General features: G+C 42.5%; 3 protein-coding genes and 1 long non-coding RNA gene across 10 annotated transcripts in view; 1 reads left to right on the top strand and 3 right to left on the bottom strand.

Moving 5' to 3' along the window:
- The window catches only part of TJP2 (tight junction protein 2), a 65,212-nt gene extending 64,189 nt beyond the window's left edge, over positions 1-1,023 (bottom strand). Inside the window, exons 1-2 of one of the 3 annotated variants that reach the window (XM_052700696.1) lie at positions 906-1,023; positions 261-346 (exon numbers count right to left, since the gene is read on the bottom strand). The gene's annotated coding sequence lies outside the window, so the exon portion shown is untranslated. Of the gene's footprint in view, positions 1-260; positions 347-885 lie in introns of all 3 variants that reach the window. The other 2 variants (XM_052700692.1, XM_052700695.1) reach the window with 2 other exon arrangements.
- A 1,372-nt stretch (positions 1,024-2,395) lies between these two features.
- Positions 2,396-15,335, bottom strand: FXN (frataxin). Of its 2 annotated transcripts, none has more exons than XM_052700673.1 (5): positions 15,257-15,335; positions 14,488-14,570; positions 12,761-12,881; positions 9,316-9,413; positions 2,396-6,364 (listed from the first exon to the last, which is right to left on the bottom strand). In XM_052700673.1, exons 2-5 carry the CDS (start codon positions 14,523-14,525, stop codon positions 6,211-6,213), a joined length of 411 nt encoding a protein of 136 aa, XP_052556633.1. In that variant the 5' UTR covers positions 14,526-14,570; positions 15,257-15,335; the 3' UTR covers positions 2,396-6,210. The 2 variants fall into 2 exon arrangements, with proteins under 2 accessions (XP_052556633.1, XP_052556634.1); XM_052700674.1 differs by having other exon boundaries at positions 14,488-14,573; positions 15,257-15,319.
- Positions 15,336-15,344: 9 nt separating this feature from the next.
- On the top strand, positions 15,345-23,230 carry LOC128089359 (uncharacterized). Of its 2 annotated transcripts, none has more exons than XR_008210497.1 (3): positions 15,345-15,686; positions 15,791-15,949; positions 17,204-23,230. It is a non-coding gene; the product is annotated as an uncharacterized LOC128089359 (long non-coding RNA). The 2 variants fall into 2 exon arrangements; XR_008210498.1 differs by having other exon boundaries at positions 15,345-15,616.
- The window catches only part of PIP5K1B (phosphatidylinositol-4-phosphate 5-kinase type 1 beta), a 100,979-nt gene continuing 94,843 nt past the window's right edge, over positions 17,968-24,103 (bottom strand). For all 3 annotated transcript variants that reach the window (XM_052700668.1, XM_052700669.1, XM_052700667.1), the window contains exon 15: positions 17,968-18,684. In XM_052700668.1, the coding sequence (XP_052556628.1) occupies positions 18,682-18,684 (3 nt within the window). In that variant the 3' untranslated portion in view covers positions 17,968-18,681. The remainder of the gene's footprint in view (positions 18,685-24,103) is intronic.

Raw genomic sequence — 24,103 nt, forward strand, 5'->3', positions numbered from 1 at the left:
CTCTGAATCACAGACCTAAATAACTACCTCGAAAATAAAACTCGGTTACATAAAAGAAAAGCAAAGCCATTTCAATGTGTCGCTACGCCACCTCGATGGCTGCGCCCAGAGGTTAAAGTGAAGCCCTTTGGTGGCCCCTACCGGAGCGCCGCTGCGGGCCTTCCCCCGCGCTGCCCAGCCGCCGCGTCCAACGCCAGCGGCTCCCCGAGTGCAGGAAGTTACTCAGAAATTCCAGAGGAGCGATAGTTAGAAAGACGCACCGGGGGAACGAAGGTTCTCAGATAACCCGCGTGAAAGATCTCTAGGTATGATCCTTCCGCACCCGAACAGCACGTACTCCTTCGCCCTGGAAGAACACAAAGAAGGAACAGGTCTGAGGCAGGACGCCAGCGAGCGGCCACTCGGCACCGGAGGCTCCGGCAGCACAACGCACCGAGACGCAGCGCCGCCCCCGGCCCGATGCGCGGGGCCGGCTCCCGAAGCCGCCCGCTCCTTTGTTTCACGGCGCCGCTAACTCGAAACTTCCCCTGACCCAGTTAGCCACAGCCCAAGGCACGGCAGGAATCCGCTCAGGATGCGCCAACAGAAAGACCGGAGGAATTTCGCCTAAAACAAAGGCGGCCCCAACCCCGCCGTCGCGGCTCGGCGCCTCCCGGGTCCCGCCTCTGCGAAGGGGGTCGAGACCGGGTAAACAAAATCCCCGATTCATCCGAGGCGCCGCCGCCGCTTCCCACTCGTATCGCGCTCTCCCGAGAAGCACTTAGCGCGGAAAAAGTCACCGAGAACCGCCTAATCCTGTTAGCGACCAGCCTCTCCCCGCCCGCCCCAGGTGCGCGCCCCGCTCCCGCCGACGAAGGGGAGGGGAAAGGGGGACCAGAGCCGCACCTGCCCCCGCGGCTACTCGCCTGCTGACGGAGCCTCGCCCGCAGAAGGCGTCCCGCCGGCCCGCAGCGGGCTGCAGATAGCCGGGTCTCGGCTACGGCCGCTCCTGTCCCGCCGCGCCGCCGAGTCGGGCGATTTCCTGCCGGGTAGAGGGCGGGGGCAGAGCGGGGCGGGCTCCCGGGGCAGGTGCCTGCCTCGCCCCGAGGTGGGGCAGCGGGGATGGGACGGGACGGGGCGGGCAGCGTAGAGCGCGGCAGCACAGCGCAGCAGGAGCGCCGTCCCGCCCCGTCCCCCCGGTGCTTCGGGCTGGAATTTCGGCCGGGATCAGCTTTCTGCCGTCCTGCAGCCGAAAGGAGGGGGAAGGCGAAACCAAACAGCCCGAACAAGATTCTTTGGAGTCGTGTTTCTCCTGCGTGTCACAGAGAATCCCTTATCTCCTCTAGCCACGAGAGCTTCTCTAAAATTAATCTGGGAAAGAGAACCGGCTCGGAAGCCCCCTGGCACCGCGCCATTCGCCCTTTGTCAAGGGCAGGTGTTTCTTGCTAAATATTCCGGATTCCCGGAGCATTCCGCACTCGCTGAGACCTCGTTTCCTTCTCGCTAGGTTTGTTTGCACAAGGAGCCTCAGGCAGAAACCGAGATAAGGAAAGGCAAACATTGCTACTCGCCCAGGCGCTGGACTTTGGAAGGAGGCCGGGGGGGGGGGGGGAAAAGGCATTGAGAGCCCATTTTATTGACAGCACGTTGAGACTGGATTCAAATGTTATTTATTTTCAAAAGGCAATGGTAGCTGTTGTTAATAATTAACATGCCTGTGCATACCACAGTCTTTAAGCAACCACAGCTCTCTAAATGCTCTAAACAGCAAAAACGAATGAGCAAAAGGGCCAAATTAAGCAACTCGATGTTTTCTGTCAGCTCTTGAGAGGCTCTGCCATCAGTAGCACAACAGCAGCCCGAATCGAGGCGTTAAGGAGTGGAAATGCGGTGTGATACCCAGGCACGCCAGATTATTTGGTTTACACCGTGCCTGGTGTCTTTTTTCCTTAATGAATATTTTAAAACTTTGTTCATTCTTAGAACGTTTTCCTGTTCTGAAGCTACTTTGGCAAAGCTGGCTGTATGATGCTCAGTGCTGGTATGTTCTGAAGAGGAGTAATGCTACTGACTTCGTATACTCCCTTTTACTTTTTAGAAGAACAGCAGACAACACAGGTGGCTGATACAAAAACCTACATCTGGAAGCAAACAGTGCTTATGGAATTACTCACTGTAATACTGACCACCTGGTATAATTACAAGAATAGTATTTTTTTTTTAATGAGCAAGCTGAAGAGAACAGCAGCAGCTCTGTATGGCTCATGCCAACAGATCTGTTCTTTCCTGATGTACTTTATCTGTCATCGCTTAACCTGAACTGCAGAAGAGATCTGGAATAAACTACCGTTTGAAAAAAAAAGTATTTGTTCATAGCTCTGTTCATTCTGCCCCCGGGGAAACAGCCTGCAGCATCTATCTCCACAAATCTTGTCTTTATTTTAAGATGGCCAACAGTACAGTTTACACTGACGGTTTGGCACAGAGAGAGACATAACTCCAAACAACTTTTCTTATTTTTAAATGAGTTGAACAGTCTCAACAAGCAACAGGGACTGGAACATCTGTTCAATAAGGTAAAACTGTAAAATAATAGTGCTAAACTGATGTGAAGTGGTGTGCAGAGTGAAATTAAAATGCCATTCCCAAATGGGACAACAAGACACAGCTTGCCCATAGTCCCCGAGTCCTGCCAGCAACACCAACCGCAGGGCATCTCTTTCTGATTGTCTTCCACCCCTCTCATGCTTCCTTCTTTATTTTCAATGTTCTTTTAAGTATTTTGGCAGGCCTCTGCCTTCCTTCCAAGAACTCACTCCTGCAGACTCCCTCATGTTCCAGCACTGGTTAGTACAGTGATGCAAAGCTGACAGTAATTACACAGGATTTCCATGCCGTCCCCCTGCCCCACCATTCCCCAACCCCTACTCACCTATGAGTTCTTCAGAACATGTCTATGTCCAATTTCTCAAGCTGCTAAAGGACTTCAGGAATGTTAAAGAACAAGACAAGATGAGTTAATGTATGGAACAACCCTGCAGACAGGAGATATCATTGCTTAAGAGTTACCACAAGCAGAAAGGACACTTAAACAAGAAACGTCAGCTAAGCATTTAGGCACATAACTCATGTTACAACCATCACAGATGGAAAGCAGTTGTGCTATGCTAAGCTCCACTACCTGAATCTATACAGATTTCTAGAGGACTGGCTGGTACACAGGAAATGACTTTAGCAAGGTTAGAAATGCTGAGTCGTTCAGGCTGTAGGACAGGAGCAAACACTATCACCAGCTGCAGAAAGGGTGATTAGCTGGTGAAGAAAACTCTGATACACCTTAAGAAAAAAACAAACACACCTCCCTTTCTCCTGAGCATTCAGTATAATTTCAGATACCAAAATCTGCCTTTCAGAAGCATTTTACATGTTTTCCTCTACTGAGGACAGAGCAACTGTTCCGTGGGGAAAAAGCCATCAGTAACGCAAGTATTCTTATTAACTGTCTGTAATGAGTATCAGAGGATTTTCCTTCAGGTCTTCCTTTTCAGAGAAATGAAGAAAGAAACAATTGACACGACATCAGGTTTGTAACCGTGGGGCAACCAGTTAATACAGGTAAGTTACAGAAATAAAAAAATACTACAGAAGACTTATTTTGTCTTGGGGCAATATGAGAAGTGTGACATCAGGATAAGAACTCCTCCTGTGCCTCCATTCACAGGCACGATGGCTGTTTAAGGCCCTGCCCTTACTTAGAATGCCATACCAGTATTAGAGCAGAAATGAGTCATGTCCTATGATTCACTTTGTATACATGGATAAGAATCCCTCCTTTTATCTCACTGATGCTATTCATCTTTCCCAGTTAGATTAAATCACATTGTTATTCAGCTAGATAAAACCAGGAAACAGTTTGCATAAATAGCAGCAGTGCTACAGGAGAAGGGGAAGGCATTTCAAACATGAAAGCTGAAGTGCTCTTAGAAAGGCCATCCTGGCTAGCCAAGTCCTGAATAAAGCGAGCATTTTAAGAAACACTAATAATTCAGCATAATATGCATAACTGTGGTCTTCATCATCACACATGGAAATAACACCTTAACACAATGAGTTCTACGTGCAGCTTCATTTTGGTGCAAGTGCATAAGAAGAGAGAGTTCCAAGGTGACCTGGCAGTGGCCTTTTAGTACCTCAAGGGAAGCTACAGGAATGAGGGAGATACACTCTTCAGTGGTGTCAGTTGTGACAGAACAAGGGGAAATGGCTTCAAGCTTGAAGAGGGCAGATATAGGTTGGATATACAGAAAAAGTCTTTTACAGTGAGGGCACTGGAACAGCTTGCCTAGAGATGTGGTTGATGCTCCATCCCTGGAGACTATCAAAGAGGGGCTGGATCAAACTCCGGGCAACGTGATGTAGCTGTGCACATCCCTGTTCACTGAAGGGGAGTGGGACTAAATGGCCTTTAAAGGTCCCTGGCAGCTCAAAGGATTCTATGATTCTATGATGATGAGAGGGCATGGAGAATGAGTCTCAAAATATGAATCAGATACACGTTCATGGGTAAGCTGCATGCGAATTACTTGGGAAAGTAGTTTTTTGAAAAGTCAAAAAATAATTAGACAAGTTGTATGTGATCAGGCAAAGGAAGAACCGGGAGGAAACTCGTAAATTCTCGTATTAGGCAATGAGCATCTATCCAGGTTTGTCTAAATAGCTTTTTCAATTACTAGGAGACAGATCAGAATATCATCACTTTCCATGCATTGTATTTTTTAAATTTTAATTTCAAATAGCAAAAAGATGTCCTGTTTTAGCCTTCATTTGAGGAAAAAAATATAATCTTATATACCAGTTACGAATCATTCTGCAGCTTCTATTTCAGATAATATTGGCCTTTCTTATTTTGATTTAAAAACCAAACAGTTTGTGTAACAGTTTGCACAATTCACATGATCACAGTCTGCAGACTCAATCATGACTGTGTTCCAAGGAAATGGTACTTTCTATTTAATTCATGGTGAGAAATAGTTGGTACAACATACACTTCAAATGCAAGTACAGGGCAATGATGCTATCTGAAATTATCCGCACGTGTAAAATTCTAGCTAGCCAAAAGCATCCAGACAAGCTAATCAGAAGTGTCAGAATGAGCAAGAAAAGTAACTTGCATTGAAACATCTTACAACATATACTTATAATACAATGAAAAAATATTTTGTTATCACAGTAATTAGTCAACAACTGTGCTTCCATTTTAAAGGCAATTAAGACCAGTCAGTGGCAATAATGTAACACTGCAAGTGTTAAAGCATTCTCGAGGTTCAAAATGTGTGAAAGCTTTTAATTGCTTCCATGTTGCATTGTGGTGAAAATCTAAACCCACTTAAGAAATGCAGCAGTGCAAATTTTTGCTAGCGCGACAAAATCTCCATTTACCAACTAACATACAGGCAATAAATTACATCTTTCTGCTCTACAAAGAGTAGAAACAGGAAGAAAAAAAAAATCACAGGAAGAGAATAAAGTATCGGCAGAGATTGCTGCACAGCTTGAACACTGCACACCAGTCTTTTTGAGTCACACGATGCTTACAAACACACAGACCTGCAGGTAATTTTGTTCAGAAAAATATCCCGATGTCAAAGAATACAAAACTTGGAGAAGTGAGCAAGTTCTGCAATACTGAGAGAAAAATTACATCCATCTGGCAAAACTAAAAGTTCTCCTCTGCCACAGTCATTTCCTGTACAACATGTTCAGTTTGGCTCCCCTGCATTATTTACTTGCATTAACACTAAAACCTTATCAATAGCTGCAAATTTTAATACCATGCATCACAGTACAGTAACTTACATCACTGTGATTCACAGACATTTCTTGTTTAGGGTTAATATCTCACCAAAAAGTATGGCTTCTGTGCACTGGGCAGAGGTCACCCGACGCCAGTCCTTACATCCAAACAGGACCGCAGTTGATTTCAACAGTAAGAAAGTAGAAAATGCAGTGATGGCAATGAATGGACATCTAATCTACCTGTACTGCATGGATACACATTCAAGCTGCATCATAGAAACTCAAAGACTGAATACTAGAGAAAAAAATATATTCTCTTCATGTTCTCACACATAGTGGTGTCAAGAAAAAACCAACAGAAATAAGCTCAGGTACTCAGAAACCACGGAAGCGCTGGTGGTTAAAGTCTTTAAACTTGCATGAGGTAGCACATCATCAGGTATCTTCTTTCCCAGAATATATTAAGCAGGAGAAATCCAATTTAGTTTTTAGTGCTGCTGAAAGTTCTTTTGATAGTAGTTCATGAAGGGACACTCTATCATGAGAATATACCCAATTCCGTCCAGTCCAGTCATAGCGCTTGGGCCCACTGGAAAGCAAAACACACGCTGTGAGTACAGGTTATTCACACGGAAATGCTGGAGGCATGCATTTATAATGTAACCCAGAAAGTGCCCAGAAAGACTGTGAAGACAGATGTGCAGGCTGTGTGAGGAAGCAAAGCAGAAAAGGCCAGAGCTGGCAGGAACTGCTGCGCCATCTGAGAGACTTGTGTGAAAGGTGGCAAGACGTACCAGTTACTCCAAGCCGATAGAAGCTCCTGTCCTGCTTGCTATTGGCACTAGATCCCCCACTTCCTCCATCACCCACGTAATTATCTCATACACAACTATCATCAAGGGATGCTTGTGTGAGGCTCAATTAATGCTGTTGATTAGTTGCTTTAGCACAGTTATATGCAGATAAGACAGCAGAACACTTATCACCATTCTCACTCACTTTCTGGATGCAATTTACCATCTGAATGCAAATATGTACTGCCATGTGGGAGTTCTGCATTAAAAATCTGCTTTTCCTTCTACTACTATAAAGTTGTTGGCTTGATTCTTCATTCTTGCATTAAGTGTCAAGAAAGTAAGAACCAGAACACCTGGGTTCCATTACAGACTTTTGTAACCACCTAACTCTCCACATTTGAAACAGGAGCAATGGTTGAAAGGTGCTCACTACCTCTAGCAACAGCTACAGAAGCTATAAAAAAAAAAACAACACAGAAGGAAACAAAATGTTCAGCAGGGATAAATAGGTGAACCATCACTGTTATGCCTGGACTTGAGCTCATAGATAGGACAAAGTGACTTAGAACTCAGACAACCTGCACACAGGTCTGCTAGATGGCAGACTGTCCTATAAACACACAGGAACAACCTGCGGTTTCTCTTCAAACACATACACACACCAAAACTAATCTGAACCTCAAATACCCTAAAGTATTCACAGTATTTAAATGAGTTTTTAAACCACTAACCAAGCTATAAGAAATAATGACTTCCACTGCTATCTCACTTGCTGCATGTGAATGGGGATCTTCTTTGTCTTTGCAGCATTATCATGTGTTCGTACTGTCTTACACCCAGAGATGTTACTTGCTAAGTATTAGTAATAAGAATTAGCAGTGAAACACTGCCACAGTTCTCTGAATCCCCAAAATACTGTACAAATACAATGTTTTCATTTACACACTTACAATTTAAGCAAGAATCTTGTGAGCTCTACAAATGCTTACAAGGGCTAAATGTTATATTCTCACACAAAGCCTGCATACATTTTTGAAGAATAAGAGGTACAGTATCACCTTAAAAGGTGCTGTATAAGGTTCAAAAATCTTTCCAGTCAAAGGAGTTGCATCAAATTACTGCAGCTGCACTGCTGCCAGATTGCACACACAGTTTTTCCTCTTCTCAACTTGTCAACAAAATTAGGCTCAAGAAAAACAAGTTCACTTGGGTGTACTGACACACGATAACAACATAATGAACAATACTCAAGGAAATTTCACTACTATCAGTTAAGGAAGCACAAAAAAGAACACTTGTTGATGAATCATTCTTCATAATGCTGAAAAAATGCCAAGAATTTTCAGGTTTCTCCCTTTTTCTCACTAACAGATCAATTAAAAATGCTAGAACTCCGGCATGTGCTCACAAATTCCACATTCCAGTGCTTGGATGTCTTAGCTGAGATTTGGCTCCAAATAGGTAACAAACTTCTGAATTCTGGCTTCTGCAAGCAGATGAAAACTTTGTGTCAGCAACACAAAAACCAGAAGCAGAATCCAAGCCCAAGAATTTTGTTTTGTGCAAAATACATGAAATGAATGAATGAATGGTGACATACAGCCTGCATCTGTCTGAAGAATAAGCTTGTTAGGCCAGTACCTTAAAACGTCACATACTTGTTGGTAAGTTATTTAAAGTTATTTAATTAAAAAAAAAAACAACAACAAAGCATTCTGGGATTGGAGAGGAGTTGCTAGTAGAGGAAGATGACTCACAAAATAAGCTGTGCACCAAGCAGTACCTAAGTTTAAGACAGCAGTCAGAATTTTCTTTAGGCAAATTTCACTTTTATTAAAATTGTTTCTCTTGAAATCTGACTTTTTTTTTTTCTTTTTTGTCTTACACAAACCTTCTACAGAATTCAACTACTGCAAAACTATTCCCAGCTTTGCCATTAGTACACTCTCTACAAACAGCCTTCAAGAAGTGTGCCTGCATAGCTACTGGGCATGCTCACAGTTTCCAGCTAGCTGGTTCCTTCACCAGTGACAGCCACTGACTCCCTGTGTGCTCTGTGAAGAATGGTGGCAGAGGACACTTCTTTTTTGGAAAGGGAGTCAGCTGTAATATCTTCTGCACATATCTGGCTGCCCTCGCTGTTGAAACCAGCTAGAAAAACTAAATGGATCAAAACAGAGCATTAGAGAAGGCAGAGGAACAGCTAGCCAAGACTCCCATAAAGTGCAGAAGCTTGACAAAAACAACTGGTAGGAGAGCACATAAAGCAGGAAATCCTACAAGCTTAAAAGGGAAGGAGCCACCCTGTCTAAATACAAAGAGCAGTTTAGATTATAACATCACCATCTCTCCTTTTCCAACAGAGCTTTTCTGTGCTTTTTTTAACCATGCCTGGCTTGTTTTTTTTTTTTTTGTTGTTGTTGTTGTGGTTGGGTTTTTTATGTTATTGTTTTGTTTTTTTCACCCTTTTAGTAGGCTATACTCTTGCAGACACTGGTTTCAGACTGGAGCAGCTCTGTTACACATCTCCTCGATTAATTTAGGCATATCAGCATACTACACCATGCCACAAACCTCACTAACAAATTCTTAACAAACATTTAGATTAAACCATATTTAGAGCACACGTTAAGGAACGGGGCTATTTGTGGCATTAGATAATCCAATCCATTCAATGCTAAGAAAAAGGGGAAGCACATTTGCACCCCATTTTCAGGTGTGACATACCTCACATGTAACTCACCTTGTGGGAGAGGACAGCCAAATCTGCCGGTTAGGTGTTTGCTTATTGATTACATATGTTCCCATGTCTCCACCTAATTTAACTGTTAAAACTCCACTCTTGAATCACAAAGAAAATAAACAGAAATTTAAATTTGTAACCTGTTACTTGACAAGAAATACATAATTGCAGTAAATAAACAGAAACTCGCACATCTGCGCTACACTCCCAAATATTGTCCAGGTAACAACAGCCTGGAAGAATTGAAGTTATGAATAAACAACACGTGCTAATATTTAAGACAACCTGAATATTTTTGAGCCTGACCTAGACTTCAAACCTTCTGGTTAGTTTTATTTAGTGTTTGTACCACTCACAATAGCACTGCTCAGAGAATGCATCTGTGCATCACCCTGAATGCATCACCCTGACCTGTGATCTTGGAATAGCTGGTAGTTTGTTTTAGAAAGGCTGAAACACAACTCAAAACCAACGTTTTCTATGCATGAGCTGGTGTGTTTCAGAGTCAAGGATCTCTCTGTGTAGAGACTGAATTCCCAAGACTCCCAGTTTTACTTTTTTTTTTTTTTTTTAACTGCAACAGTTCCCAAGAGAATAAACACAACTCTTCACTGCAATAATTCTGATGAAGTGCCTAGATCCTGAATCACACCTTAAAAATGTTCCCCTTTTGAACTCCAGAAGGCCTGTTTTCTTTCAGGTGTACCAGTGTTAGGCCACGATCCCAGCAAGAATTTCTGGTCTCCCTCTCATGCACATTTCTAAGTGACAACATGATTAATCTTTTTGACATTCTCGCAAGCATATGCAGAAGAGGAGACAACAAAAATGTTCATGCTCTAACTTGAAACAAAAAAAAAAACCCACAATATTTTGACACAAATTAACTGACAAGTGATCTGAATTTATGTTGGTCAAAAATTCAACCTTTACAGACAGCAATTTGATGATTTGGGTAGAAAATGTGGTCGTATTTAATGTATAGTTTTTCAAATACTTCACAGCTTCCAGCACAAAAAAGCTTATCTAATGGATCTATATGTTTTACACCTTAGAATGTACTACTAGAGCTACTCTTACTTCTAATGCTACTACCAATGTATAAATAATTACCTATCATTTTCAACTACCTAATGCCCTCCCATCTTACTTTGTAGCATGCAGCAGCTTAATGCTTTCTTCTCCTATAGAGTAATTAAATGTTCCTAATCTCTGACATATCTTGGGAATTATCAGCAGTGAAATAATACTCTCAAGGTCTGAATTCTTTATTCCAATCCCCATGCTCTTCTTGTGCTTGATGATACCCCTACAGGGGTGAGCAATAATATATACATAAAGGCATGACTGGATACTGCAGCCATCAGGTTGCCCAGTCAGTTATATTAACTGGAAATTGTTTTAGAAGTACAAGAGTAGGTGACCTCTCTGGTCATCATGACCTCAATGTTTTCCATACCTCAACAGTCTTAGATCTGTAGAGCAGAACAAGAGCACATGGGGATAATTAGCCCTGAATATGGCTACAATCATCTCAGTATTCTTCTGTGGGCTCCTTAGTGCCATATAGTATGTATTCAGGATGATATTAAGCTGTGTACTACAAACACACAAACCTATTTGTAAGCAAATCGGTTTGTGAGGAATTAACATTTTTTCACCAGTGCTTATAGTGTCAGCTGTTGGAGAGTGCTCTGTCATTGCAAATTAAATAAAAGTCAGCTTTTATTGCTGTTGTTGTTGTTGTTTCAATACTCTTGCATGTGTTTTGTGCTACTGTACGAATGTTTGTGACCTCCTGGAAAAACGTACCTATTCATGAAAGGAGACTCTCCCCTCCCCCTGCCTGGATTCAAAGTTACAAACTGCGTGAGAAACTGAAGTTCCTAAGAACTCACAGGTGCCAGACGACCCTTCTCATGCTTGCCACCTCGTGGCATGCTACAGTACTGGTCTTGCTTGTGTGAAACAATCCTCAGTAGACCTGAGACTTCTAAGATGACAGTCATCACAGAGCCTATACTACGAAAGATTACTTATTAAAAATTAGGATGGATGTACAAATAATTCTGTCCAACCTCACAGGGAGAGAATGTCAAGCACAAAGCACTCTTCTGTGCCTGAAGATAAAACTAGGGCAGACAGATGACTCACGATTCTCATGTAATGAAGTGTTCAAAAATACTGAAGAGGTTGACGATAATCTTTTTGCTCATTTTTGTCTGATACGCCAAAACATGCTGAATAATAATGGTTAAGCTATTCACCAGAAAAGTAATTAGCCATAACATTGCACATTTGATTAAACCAACAAATAATACTTGCTAAGTGCATCAGTGGTATCCAACTAACAATATTTCTACCCTAGCTATGCAAAATGAACAGTGAACATTAGGATGACGTGGTTACAGAGAAACAAACTACAGGGTTGATCTGTTTGTTTAGCACAGCGCAACCCAAATCACATGGCCCGATACCCTGAGCACTGAACCCTGACTGATGGGGCTTGTGGTCAGCAATCTCTGAGTGGTAAGACACGAACTGACTGCAGCAATTTTGCAAAACATATGAAACATGTTGAAAGGAAGACCTGTGCTGCAGCTGTCAGTGCAGGGAGAAACGTGGTTTCCTCCAAGTCACATAGAAGCTGCAAGATACAGCCCATTTCAGGACTTTCATATAAAACTGACAAACGCCTTAAAGAAACACGGTGGCATTTCTAATCAGCCTGTCACCTCTGTCAAAGAACCTGAGAGGGTGACCTACTAAAGCCTCCAACTGTCAGGCTAACAGCTACCCCGCATCCCATCGGGCTGCAGCCTTCCCACTGCGGCGGACTCGCTTCTCATTTTTTGCAGCTACCTGCTGCAATGTAGCATCCTCTGTTGCTCTTCTCCAGCACAGCCACGTCAAACGCATTATGTAATGCCTGGTGGAGACCAGCATTCCCTCTCAGTACTCAGAGCGATCACATAAACTGCTCCACCAGTAACATACAGTGATGCACATGCACTGTGCCATGTAGGTCCACCCTAGCATTTACCTTGAGTGAACTGACTGATGATGCTGATGATGTCTGAGGTCAGCGTGAGTTTGGAGAAATATAGAAAGAACTAGAAATCAGTTTTCTTCTCCTCTTAGTATAGAATAGTACATGAGCCCATTTCTTTTTTTTTTTTTTTAAAAACAGAATAAACTTTCTATAAATCCTCAAATTATACAGACCACAAGCTACTTCTTAGCAAAAGGCATATTTTTAGCAGTAAAGCTGTAAATAAATAAATAAGACATTTTAAGTGCTGGTACTAAGGTGACTAGTGCAAAATTCTCTTCTGAAGTTAAAAATAAATAAATAAATAAATAAAAATAATAATAAAAAAAAAAAAAAAAAAGAAAAGAACAGTCTACTGGAATTAGAACGGTTAACAAAACCTTTAAAACATACCCCTAAAGAGACATCATAATCTTCTGGGGTAAAAGGCTTATCTGTGAGGTCCTCAAAGAAATCTGTCAAGGATTCCAGTGTTTCTTCAGCCAGTTTTTCGTAAGTGGTCTCATCTAAAGAGCTACAAGTAACACACAGTCACATAGTCAGGAGGGAGGGAAAACATGGAAGGTGGTATTTTATTACTGTGTTTATCACAGTGAAAATATCAATATTGTTTCACAGTTAGCATTACGCCTAAGGACACAAATAATCATCCTCCTTACGGTAATGGAGGTTACAATGCACCTTACATGAGGAGGTGGAGTTTTAGTACTTGAGCAGTATAGACCTCTAATTAAAGATTGTGTACTATGTGTATAAAACTGTGTTGTTTTATAGATATCATGGCCCCTGAGTATTAAGGAGACAGACCCAGACTTCAAAATACAGTCTTCTTATGAAAATGCTGTGCAAGAAGCACTGTTTGAGGCCCCACAAATAGATTCCAGCACCTCCTGTTGAAGCATATACACCATTTGACAATAAGGAAAAAAATACAGCTACAAGCAGAGCTTTAGAAACATCAATGTCAAATGCTATCACTACATGCAGCATTAGATTTCTCAACAGGGATCAGCAATGCAATCCAGGAGTGGGACATCATCTACAATGTGCACATGAACTAATCCTTTTACAATTACCTCCTTCAGAGAGACTCAAAGCACATCTATAGCCCGTAATTAAGGTTTACAACACTTGTGAGACAGCTTCTGTTATCATCTTTAAGCAACTAAAGAAGTGAGAACAAAGTCTAAATAATTTTGATTAAGTAAATGTGATCTAGTCACCTACATTCTCCTATCCGTAGCAGTCATTTTTAACCGAGTGTGTAGGTGGGTATCTCTAGCAACAGACATCGGGTGAAACCACGTATTTTGCTAATGGGTGCGGCCAAACAGCTGTTACAATGAACTGAATAGGTGACTCAGTATCTTCCAACTGACTGGAACGTTTTGTTCAAGTTTCTTGTAAGACAGTTGCCAAAAAACGCTGCACACCACTTGAGTCATGGATGCCCCAGGAACACCTACAGATGTGGAGAACTGAGGGCCTTAGGATCAGGTGGGGACTCATGCATTGTTCCAGGCGCCTAGCAGCATTCCCTGGGCCTTCAACTGCTGCACTGCATGAGAAGAGGTCTCTTGCAAGCATCACATCATGCCCTGCCACTGCACGTCAGCAATTCCACATTCCCCAATGTATGTTATTTCTCACCAGAGACAGGATGAGGGGAAATGGTGACAAGTTGCACCAGGGTAAGTTTGGGTTGGATATCAGGAAACACTTGTTTACAGAAAGGGTTGTTAAGCACTGGAATAGGCTCCCCAGGGAGGTGGTTGAGTCACCATCCCTGGATGTGTTTAAAAACTGATGTGATGATCAGGGACATGATTTAGAGGAGAGTTGTTAGGGTAGAAAGTTAGGTTGTGGTTGGACTCAGTGATCTTTAAGGTCTTTTCCAGCCTGACCAATTCTATGATTCTGTGAGAAATGGTGAGTTGCCCGTGTTTAGGCACGAGTTATTTCCCACTCACACCAAATGATTCTCCCTAGAACTGCACTGTTCCTGTTCACAGCTGTGTTGTACGTTACATTAGTTTTGACAGTCCTACCAGCTGTTCAAAGACGAATGTATATTCATATGAACAGAAGTATTCCCAGAATATCCTAAGAACGAGATTTACCTTTTGTCATTCAGAGTTCCTGTACTTCTTAAATTCATGAAGTGAACAGTACTGCTCCTCACCTCTGAAGCATATTGCAATTGCTGCTGAAAATAAGTTAAAGGGAATTAAAAGATGGAACGTGAAGACCACGAACTGTACATTGGTCACACAACCAAATGGTTCCTTGAAGGCTTTGTCTCCACATTAAGCATTCGTATTTTATATTGCAGAGCGGAATAACACAGAGGGAATCCTCCACTGACCTAGGCAGACTGGGGCACTCTCATCTGCTACAATCGAAGTCACACAGCGGAGAACCAGGAAAGAGAAGAACTATTTCCTCTTCCTCTAACACAGAATTACTCTGCTCGGTTCGGTTCTCTCCAGCACGGAGCACAGACCCGCGCCGTGCGGCCGCAGCTCCTGACGTCCATCAAATACACACCGACACCTCCGCGTTTTCGACACCCCCGGGGTCAAAAGGCACGGCGCCACGCCGGCCCGCAGCGTCAGGCCACGAGGCCGCGGCTTTCACCGCTGTTCGCACTCCCGACGCGGCCGCACTCGGTGCCGTCGGAGGCTGCCGGCTGCCCCGGCCTAGCGGAGGGGCGGGCCCGGCGAGGCCTCGGCCGGCCCCTCGCGGTGGTGACCGCAGGGGCTGAGGAAGCGCCCAGCCCGACGCCGCGCCCTCCCCGCGCCGGGACCGGCAGCACCCCACCCGCCCCGGCGCCGCCGGCTCGCCCCCTCCCGCCCTGGGCGCAGACCGCTCCCTCCCGCTCGCACTCACCGCCCGGCCGCGGACAGCAGCGGCTGCCCCCGCCCTCGGGCCGTCCCCGGGGCCGCCGCTCCTCCGCCGCGCCGCCGCCGCCGCCGCCCACCGCGCCGCACGCAAGGCAGCGGCCGCCCCCGGCCTCCACATGCCGCCCCTCTCGCTGCGGAAGAGGCCGGGGAGGAGCCGGCGCCGCGCGGCCGCTACCGCCCTCCGCCGGCGCCGAAGAGCAGCACGGAGCCGGGTGCCGCGGCTGCGATTTGAGCGCAGCGGGCGGCCCGGGCAGAGCGCGGGAAGCCGACTCCCGCCGTGCGGCGCCCCGGCGCGGGTAGCGAACGAGCGGGGCGGTCCGAGCTGCGGAGCGCCCCCAAGCGGCAGGTGTGTGGCGGTCACTGGCAGTGCGCTGAGGGGGAAAAACGGAAAAGATAAAGGCGACGCGGACAGAGCGGTGAGCATAGCTGGAGAGGCGAGAGATAAGAGCTAGTGCTGATGTGAAAGTTTTTAACAGAGCGCGTTTTGTGTGGGAACAAAAACAAATTCAGATCTTCCCAGGAGATGGGGCTGTGTGGATCTGTGTGCTCGCTGCATTCCCCTGCTGGAGTGGTACATGAAGAGATGCTCTCTTGTTCCTTGAGGACGGATCCCACGTGCTTAACACCTCTGGAAGAAAAACAGTGATGTTTTCACAGCTGCAGTAGTCTAAATACTGAGGTAAGGCTGATAGGGAAAAACTTTCATCAGATCCAGTAATACACTCATAAAGCCGCTTCTTTTTCATACCTCGGTGAGCAAAGCAGAAGGAAGAACGGCAGATTGTTTGTTTTACGTGTGACTTTTGATTTAAGGGAAAGGTAGCTCTTGTTCACACTGTTGTTCCTATACAGCATCCTCAGATAGGTGTTTTCTGGCAGTTCCCATGTAATTCCAGTGATCTGTGCCAGTTCCAGTGCTTTGATAGGTCACGAATCATGAATTAGTGTAGATGGAGCACTTTCTTCATTATTAGCAGTCTCATGTATCAAAACTGCCAAGAAAATGTCAACAGTGTTCACACAAGGGGCAAGAAGAGGGCAATTTTGGCATGCTTTTATTATGACTTTAGTCTTGATTCTTGTTCCTTAATGTTCACATCCCAGCACTTTGGTGTCAGCACTTAAGCTGGCTTGCAGTAACTGCCCAGCAGCTCCAGGTGCAAAGCAGCTGTGAGACCAGGTCTTGTGCCCTCACTGTGGGCAGACCTGATGTCCTTTTGCAAGCAAATGCATGCATCACGGCAGAGGGGTCAGCAAATAGCCTACGTGTAGAAAAGGCGGTGCACTACCAGCTGCTCGTGATCACCACCTGTCGTTCAGGATTGGACAAGTAGTACTGAGTTAAATGAAGTTATCCGTGCATAAAGAAAGTCAACAAGAAAACACATTTTGGGTCAGGAATTTGTATTCTCAAGCTGCAGTTTTAGGGCTAGAAAGTGAAGTACTAGTTATTTGTTGTTGATGTTTTTGTTTTGTTTTTAAACTGGGAATGACTATTAAGAAAGAGCTGCAATTGTGTGTGCTTTAGTGAAGGTTTCTCAGTGCGCTCCATAGTCTGTAAGGATTTCCTTTTTCAAGTGCTCGATGACTGTTTCCATTTACAAGAAAATGTTAAAGACACTGTACACTAAGGGTGGTTCATTCTCTGAATCATTTATTATAGATATAGTGGTTTCAGACAGAACGGCTGCATTAAATTTGGTGTCCTCTGGAGTCTTCTCACAGACAGATGATTGGGACACTACTGGGAACGTTGGGGAAAATGTGACAAATATTTGCTTTCTGGAGGTTAACCTAGTGCTGAAAACCTTTTTATTTTACTCCCAGTAAAACTAATGATAATTATCTACTTTGCAAATGTCCACTTTAAATATACTACACACTATGCATGATTGAACAGACACTTCTAATCTACAAATTTTTTTCCCCTTAGGGCATGCAGATTTGTCCCTAGCATTTCTGTGAGGAATGACACAAGATCATTACCTTGCTGAGACTGAGCAACCCAATTTCAAAGCATGGAAAAGGGGTAATCATGAAACACAGACCCTAGGTTAATAAAGAGGCTCTAAGAAAAGACATCAGTCCATCGTTACTTTTCTCTTTTCTGTACATAAGGAGAAATAACCTCCTCCTTGTTAATGTTACTGGATTAGATCAGTGCAAAATGTACCAAAGCAAAATTCTTCAGGGATACAAAGCGGAACTTTAGGAATTAAAGTGCCAAATTCTGGCTTGGCAGTGCAGCAGGTTTGCCTGCACTTACTCCTAGAATCGCTACTACTCTCTGTAACTTCCGTAAACTTTCAAAGCGACAGCTACATAGCTTTTTCTTTTTGTTCGTTTGTTTTTAAACACTGTTGTATCAAGGTAAGAAGTCTTTTAACTTGTAACTTGTGCTTGTGATTGTCTCTCAGCTGCAAGGGAAATTAAGGGAACCAGAACAGTATCTGAATTTGTCTTGAAGCAATTGCTCATAGAGAAAAACTTGACACGTTGTTATGAAGCACTTGAGGCACTGTTATGCCCTTTGCTTTTTCCTTTCCCTTTGCTGTGCAACTTTAAGATTCCCCCCTTCATTAAAGAGCTGGCAGAAGGTAAGTTCAGATGCCATCTTACAGACTGGTTGATGCATCTCTTGAGATGCCTCTCAAATCCATGAGACATACCAGAACAGGAGCACACTGACAGCTGAGATAGTCTTGAGAACAAAATACTTTATTCATCAATAAAACTATAGTTTACAGTAGTATTTACTAAATAAATTATATAATTTCTCTCTTACAAGAAATAAACTAAAATCAAAAATATTTCGAAGACAATATATATACACAACATAAGGCCTTGTTATAAATAACATTTTTTCTTTTCACCGACAGTGAAAATGTCTTTAAAGGCTTATTTTCATACCCCATGTGCAGAGGCTTACCTAACCCTCCTATCAATTCCAATTTCCACTTCTGTGGATCTAAGCGATTAGAACTGAAGGGTGAAAATATGCAAAAATTAATTTTATTCACCACTGTGCTTATTTTTAATAGGTAAAGCAGATAATATATTTTGTTTGCATAATTACAAGATGCATGCAAATGAAATCACTAGAGAGCCAATAAGAAAATATTACTTTCAAGTCCAAAAAAATTGATTGACAAGATAGTAGAAAGCAGCTCAAACACACAGGTCTTCACAGTTCAGCAAGCAAGAGCAGATGATAGTAGAGTGTGGAATGTTTCATGTCACTTTCGCCAAGTCTACCCATCCTTTCTATAATTCAAAGATCCTAACAATTCTTAGAACGAGTTCAACTGATTATTACTCCGTCTACAAGGCTCAGCAAATCAGGAGTGCAGAAAGTGCTCTTCGTTAACCATGGTCACTTCTCCATCTCAGTTTTCATTCTTGTGTTTTTTGTTACTGTAAAAACAAACAGAAAAATAAGCTAAGTTAGAAGTTGTGTTTATTTGCTTTCTTATAGAATTATAAATTGGTTACATATTTATTCCTCTGAAGAAGCTGAAGCACAGTTCAAGAGTGATCCTCTAATCAAAATCACCAGGTACTTCTCTGTACAAGAACCAACCCCTACAGTCTTGCAGATGTTGCATGGCACTTACATTACCAAAATCCAACCACTTGTTTATGCAAAATGCTGAACACTCTGGGCATCACAGAAGACAATCCAAACTGAGAGCGCTCAGCAACTCCTAACTTTCTTTCACTTGACAGAAGTACCTGAGGCTGATTAGAAGCGTCAGAAGGGAAAAGTGCAGTTTTTGCATGTCTTCTGTGAAAGTCCTGCTAGCTTCCACAGGATATCCTCTGTTGAAAAACATAGCTATCCAAAACTCTTCAGACACAGTTGATGTTCTCTATCATTCCATTTCACAAAAAACATGACAATACTTGCGAGTTCATTTTCTACAATACCTTCCAAAGAAGCAGCTGTTAAATAATATAAACAGTCGATTACTCCTTAGTATCTCTACTGAGTCACAGATGAAGAGAAGCTGCTCTCTGCTGAACAACTTATTACCAGCATTTACACAATAGTGTATTTTGCTGAACAAAATCTTGCAGCGAATCAAACGTATCTCAGCTAATGTATTAAATGTGGAAAAGGACACAAAAGCAAACCAAAGACAGCTGGACTGACCCCACTCTAGAACCTGATAAAAGTATAAAGAAGATGCAAGTCTGCATTTATTATTCAGATTTTTTTTAAAGTCCCTTCCAAACTGTATTTTTTCAGTACAAGCATCTAACTAACCTTCAAGTAAGTATTTCAGTAACAATTTAATCTTGGCTGTGAACAGCAACAATGAAGCTCAGAAGGCATTCTAAAAGCTTATCTTACAAAAATGAAAACCCAAAGATAGTTAAGATTTCTAGCATTAGACTTTGAGCCTTAAAGAAGGGTTTTTAAGTGCTGCAAACTTTAAGCTGTGTTGTGAACCACTGTTATGGACAGGGCATTCACAGTCAATTCACTGCTGGTGAGCAAAGTACTAGGTTCTCAGAGACTATTCTCTGTGTGGACAGCACTTCTTTCCACTCTCAGCAATAATGCCACTGCTCACTTTTTGCTATTCCAGCAGCACACAATTATAACATATGCATTTTTATTACTTTAACTCTTATCCTTCCAAAGCATTTCAGAAGGATGAAGGATTGAAAAAATACCTGCAAAATTTGCGTTACAGAATTGGAAAAGACAGCCCTGATAGAAACATAAAGCAGCTGCGTGTGAGTCACAGAAATGCTGTGCATACAGCAGGATTTAAATATCCTTCTGTGTGTCAGGTACAATCCACTTCTGCGTGCATTACTGTGGAAAAGTCTACAATGGAATGCACATGACATGAGCATCTCTGTCACCACTGCACAACGTGTGGCGTTATTTTGATGTAAAAAGCAGCATTTTCTGATGAAGACTGCATTTGACCATAGCAATTAGTTTCATATGATAATTAATGGCAAATGACCCCATCAGATGCCTTCCTGCAATAGCTATCTGAGATCTCTCATGCTGGTTCTATAGTGTACTTTCAGTATTGGGAATCTTTTTGTACTTCAATTGTCCTCCCATGGATTTGGTTTTGAGTAAATTGATTTCTCCATGTAGTGCATTAAAATCCTTAGGGCATGAGAACCTGTAGTTTAGCAACAATAGAAGCTGTCATTTTAGCAACTGGCTTACGCAGGTAATGTACTAATTGCAATCAGAAATGACATGTCTAACACTTCATTCCATTATCTGATTTTCATGGAAGTATTGCTGTTGCTTTTTGTGTAACATTGCTTCTGCAAAAACTCTTCTACTGAATGATATTCAAGAGCTTGGTTTTTGTTTCACCTTGCATCAGCCTTTGGTTTTATGAGAGACATAGGCTTATTTTTCCCCTGATGGACAAGATAATGGATAATTGAATACAGACATCAAATAGGTAAGAGAGGAGAGGAAGAGTGAGTTGTTCCTCACTGTGTGGAACACCTAAATCTTCCCTCTTTGAGCCTTATGTAAACCCTGCTTTGAGGAAAGGGTGCTTAGCTGGTTCCAGTATGTGCACAGAACACATAAGGATTTTTCTGCTCTCAGGGGAAATTCACTCAAAATGTCTGTAAGTAAGGAGGCCTAAATTCTTTTCTCACAGTACTGAAGTTAATATTCAATCTGCTGTCTTTTTCTACTAGTATCTTCAACGGAAATAGCAAAGCTCCAGAAAGAGCAATGTGTCAAAATATGAGGTGTACATCGTAGTGTGACTGTACATTTAATTGCTTGTTCTTACATGTATCCTGCCTGGGAAATGCTTTAACTTCAGTCCCGGTTATTACTGCTTCACAACAGCACTCTGAAGAAATCTACAATATGATTAGAATGGAATCAAATGCTGTGGAAGACAGAGAAGCAAGAAGTTCTTGAATGAAAAAGAAACCCCTTGTCAAGGAGTTATGGTAGCACGTACAACCCCATATAATAACTGTAAATCACAGCCTGAACCACTGATTGAGCAACTGGGGAAAGCACCCGGTCAGCCCTGGGAGCACAGGGGAAGGCAATTCAGCTGTGTGACCAGAAGGGGTGGAGCCTGGCTGCTACAGTCATTGCTTCTTGACCACCACATCCCTGATAAAAAAGTCCCTCCTCATCTTTACTCTGAGTATTGGAAGGCCACAATGAGGTCTCCCCAAGCCTTCTCTTCTTTAAGCTAAATGTGCCCAAGTCCCTTAGCTTTTCTTCACAGGAGAGGTGTTCCTGCCCTCTGCCCTCTGATTGTTCTTGTGGCCATCCTCTGGACCCGCTGCAACAGCTCCAAGTCTTACTTATGCTGGGAGCCCCAGAACTGAACGCAGAACTGCAGGTATTTATTTGATTTGAGGTAAGAATTCCTTTTGCTCTGCATGGAAAGTTCACACTAGGAGAGCGCAAAGACTGCTTACCCAAAAATAGCTGAAGGAGTGAAAATATTTCTAAGAGACAGTAATTGTGAAGATGAGAGATTCGATAGTAAACTGGCAGTTGGAAGAGGTTGAATACAAACTGTGAGTGTTCAAAAGGAGAACCAGGCACAGTACTAACTATAGGAGTGAAAACAGAGGAAAAGAAGCACAGTGAAGAGTAAGAAGAGGGAGACATGTTTGCCAAATTTCCAAATAGGGAGAGGCAAGCACTCATCAGTCTATTTAGCTATGCATCTACAGCCACAATACACACAAAACAGATCTCCAGCTAGGATTTACAACTTCAGAATCCTATAGTAAAATTGGTATTTAGTCATAAGCCGCAGTATGGGTAATTCTGAATTAACATTATTATCTGTGCAATTCATCTGACAAATCATAGCTGTACTAACTGGACTTCAAATATGCAGAGCTTGCTCATCACAACAGCTACTCCTTTTTTCCACTCTAAATCCTTTTCAATCCTTTGCAGCCCTCTTTTCAGTGGTAGTGGCTCCTAAGTCATACACAAATAACAGCGGGTAATGTTACATTTCCACGTAACTATTCCTTTACTAACAAGGAAGCTTCTGTCATAGTTAACACAGGAGTTCTCCTTCAAACAAAATAGTTCAGTAATGAAATCCTACAGGCAGGATATATACTTGTTTAAGATCCGCATTTACCACCAGCTGATTTAAGCTGTAGAGCATCGTAATGGAGCAAACTTATGTCTGTCACTCTACTATTTACATGCATATTCTTATCCCATTGTAAGCATAACAGGTATCAAACTACTTACAGTGAAACAATTATCACACACAATCACAGGGGTTGGAAGGGACCTCAAGACATCAGTTATCCTATTTCTTAAGCCTTACTACTCTGACTTCACTGACACTGTAGTTTGTCACCTGAGAGAACAGAGGAGTAGTTTTTAATTTCACGTTGCTCTTTCATGGACAGAAAGCTTAACATTGCAGACAGACACAACAGGGTGACTTAAGGTGGGTTTTTTTTTCTTTTTAGTTACCTAACTGAAAGTACTGCTTTTCTCAATTTTAGGTACCTTAAAAACTGCACTAAGATTTTTATGGTTGGCTGATCTACACAATGAAACTTCTGCAGTGTTGGGTCTGTATTTCATACTAACCAAAGTCTTTCTTTTCAGAAAGAAGTGGTGTCTGTTAGGCAGCTTCAGGAGGTTAGACTGTATGTGATTTACTCGTCCATTTCCTGCAACATTTCAGGATTTCTGAGTCTTTACAGACTTTTCAAGTCAACATCGTATCATCAACAGGCCTGCTGAACACAAGTCCTACAGGAATAAGCTGACTTAATGGGCTACACAAAGGCAGAGTTAACTAAGTCAATTCTATTTCCAACTGGCTGCTTGTACTTGCTACTGTGTTGATTCAGTTGAGGCAGAACAGACAAAACCTACCCTAAGCAGTGGGTACTATATTTACCTAAATGTTGCTGGCTTAGTTAAAAAAAAAACAAAAACAAAAACAAACAACTCAGTTTTTCTTTATACAGAGAATAGCTCAGCAATCAGACAATATATTCTATGTACAACATACAACATATTCTGTATTTCACTGTATTTCACTGTATTTCTTATGGAAAAAAAAAACAAAAACTAACAGTGAACACTTAATAATGAATGCAGGGAACCTCTACTAAAAGGAAAACAGCCATGCTTGAGTGAAATGCTTGTTAGCAACCTAATTAATGATTGCTTTTTCAATTCCTCTGTATATAATTCTTGCCACAAATGTCATTTCTTCATGAGTAAAAGATCTCTAGCATAATGTTAGAATTGTTTATGTTTGAGGAAAATAAATCCTCAGGTAAAAAGAAGCAAGCAGCACACTGCTTCCTGTATTCATACTGAGTTTTTCTAATGGGCTTGCAAATGCACAGAACCTCGCTCAAATGCAACTAGCAGTGGGTGTCCAGTGCCTTTACATTTGTGGAATGTGAGCAATTCCCATAGTTTTGTCTGTTAATTTTTCTTATAAGAACTGATGTAATGCTGATACATGGATGGTTTAATTGCTGCAAAGTGGTGTTTACATAGAGCCAAGGATGTTCAGCTCCTCACTCTGTCCAGACAGTAACTGGCTGTGAGTGCAGAAGGAACAGCAGGACAGGACTGCTGACCCAAAGTGACTAAAAGGATAAGCTGTACCACATGGTGTCATGCTCAGCTATAAAAGCTGGGGAGAAGAGGAAGAAGGGAGATGTTTGGATTCATGGTGTTTGATTTTCCAATAAACTGTTACATGTGATGAGCCCTGCTTTCCTGGAAGTGCTCAAAGATTTGCCTGTTGATGGAAGTAGTGCATGAATTCCTTATTTTGCTTTGATTTCACATGCTGCTTTTGAT

This window comes from Tympanuchus pallidicinctus, unplaced genomic scaffold (genome assembly GCF_026119805.1).
Source record: "Tympanuchus pallidicinctus isolate F22 unplaced genomic scaffold, pur_lepc_1.0 scaffold4, whole genome shotgun sequence".
NCBI lineage: Eukaryota > Metazoa > Chordata > Aves > Galliformes > Phasianidae > Tympanuchus > Tympanuchus pallidicinctus.

Excerpts from the sequence above, each read along its gene's own strand:
- FXN (XM_052700673.1), bottom strand. The coding sequence starts at position 14,525 with ATGAATTTAAGAAGTACAGGAACTCTGAATGACAAAAG. Across the intron at positions 12,882-14,487 it reads GGAACTCTGAATGACAAAAG|CTCTTTAGATGAGACCACTT; the intron begins GTAAATCTCGTT and ends TGTTACTTGTAG. Across the intron at positions 6,365-9,315 it reads TGGCTGTCCTCTCCCACAAG|TGGGCCCAAGCGCTATGACT; the intron begins GTGAGTTACATG and ends TTTGCTTTCCAG.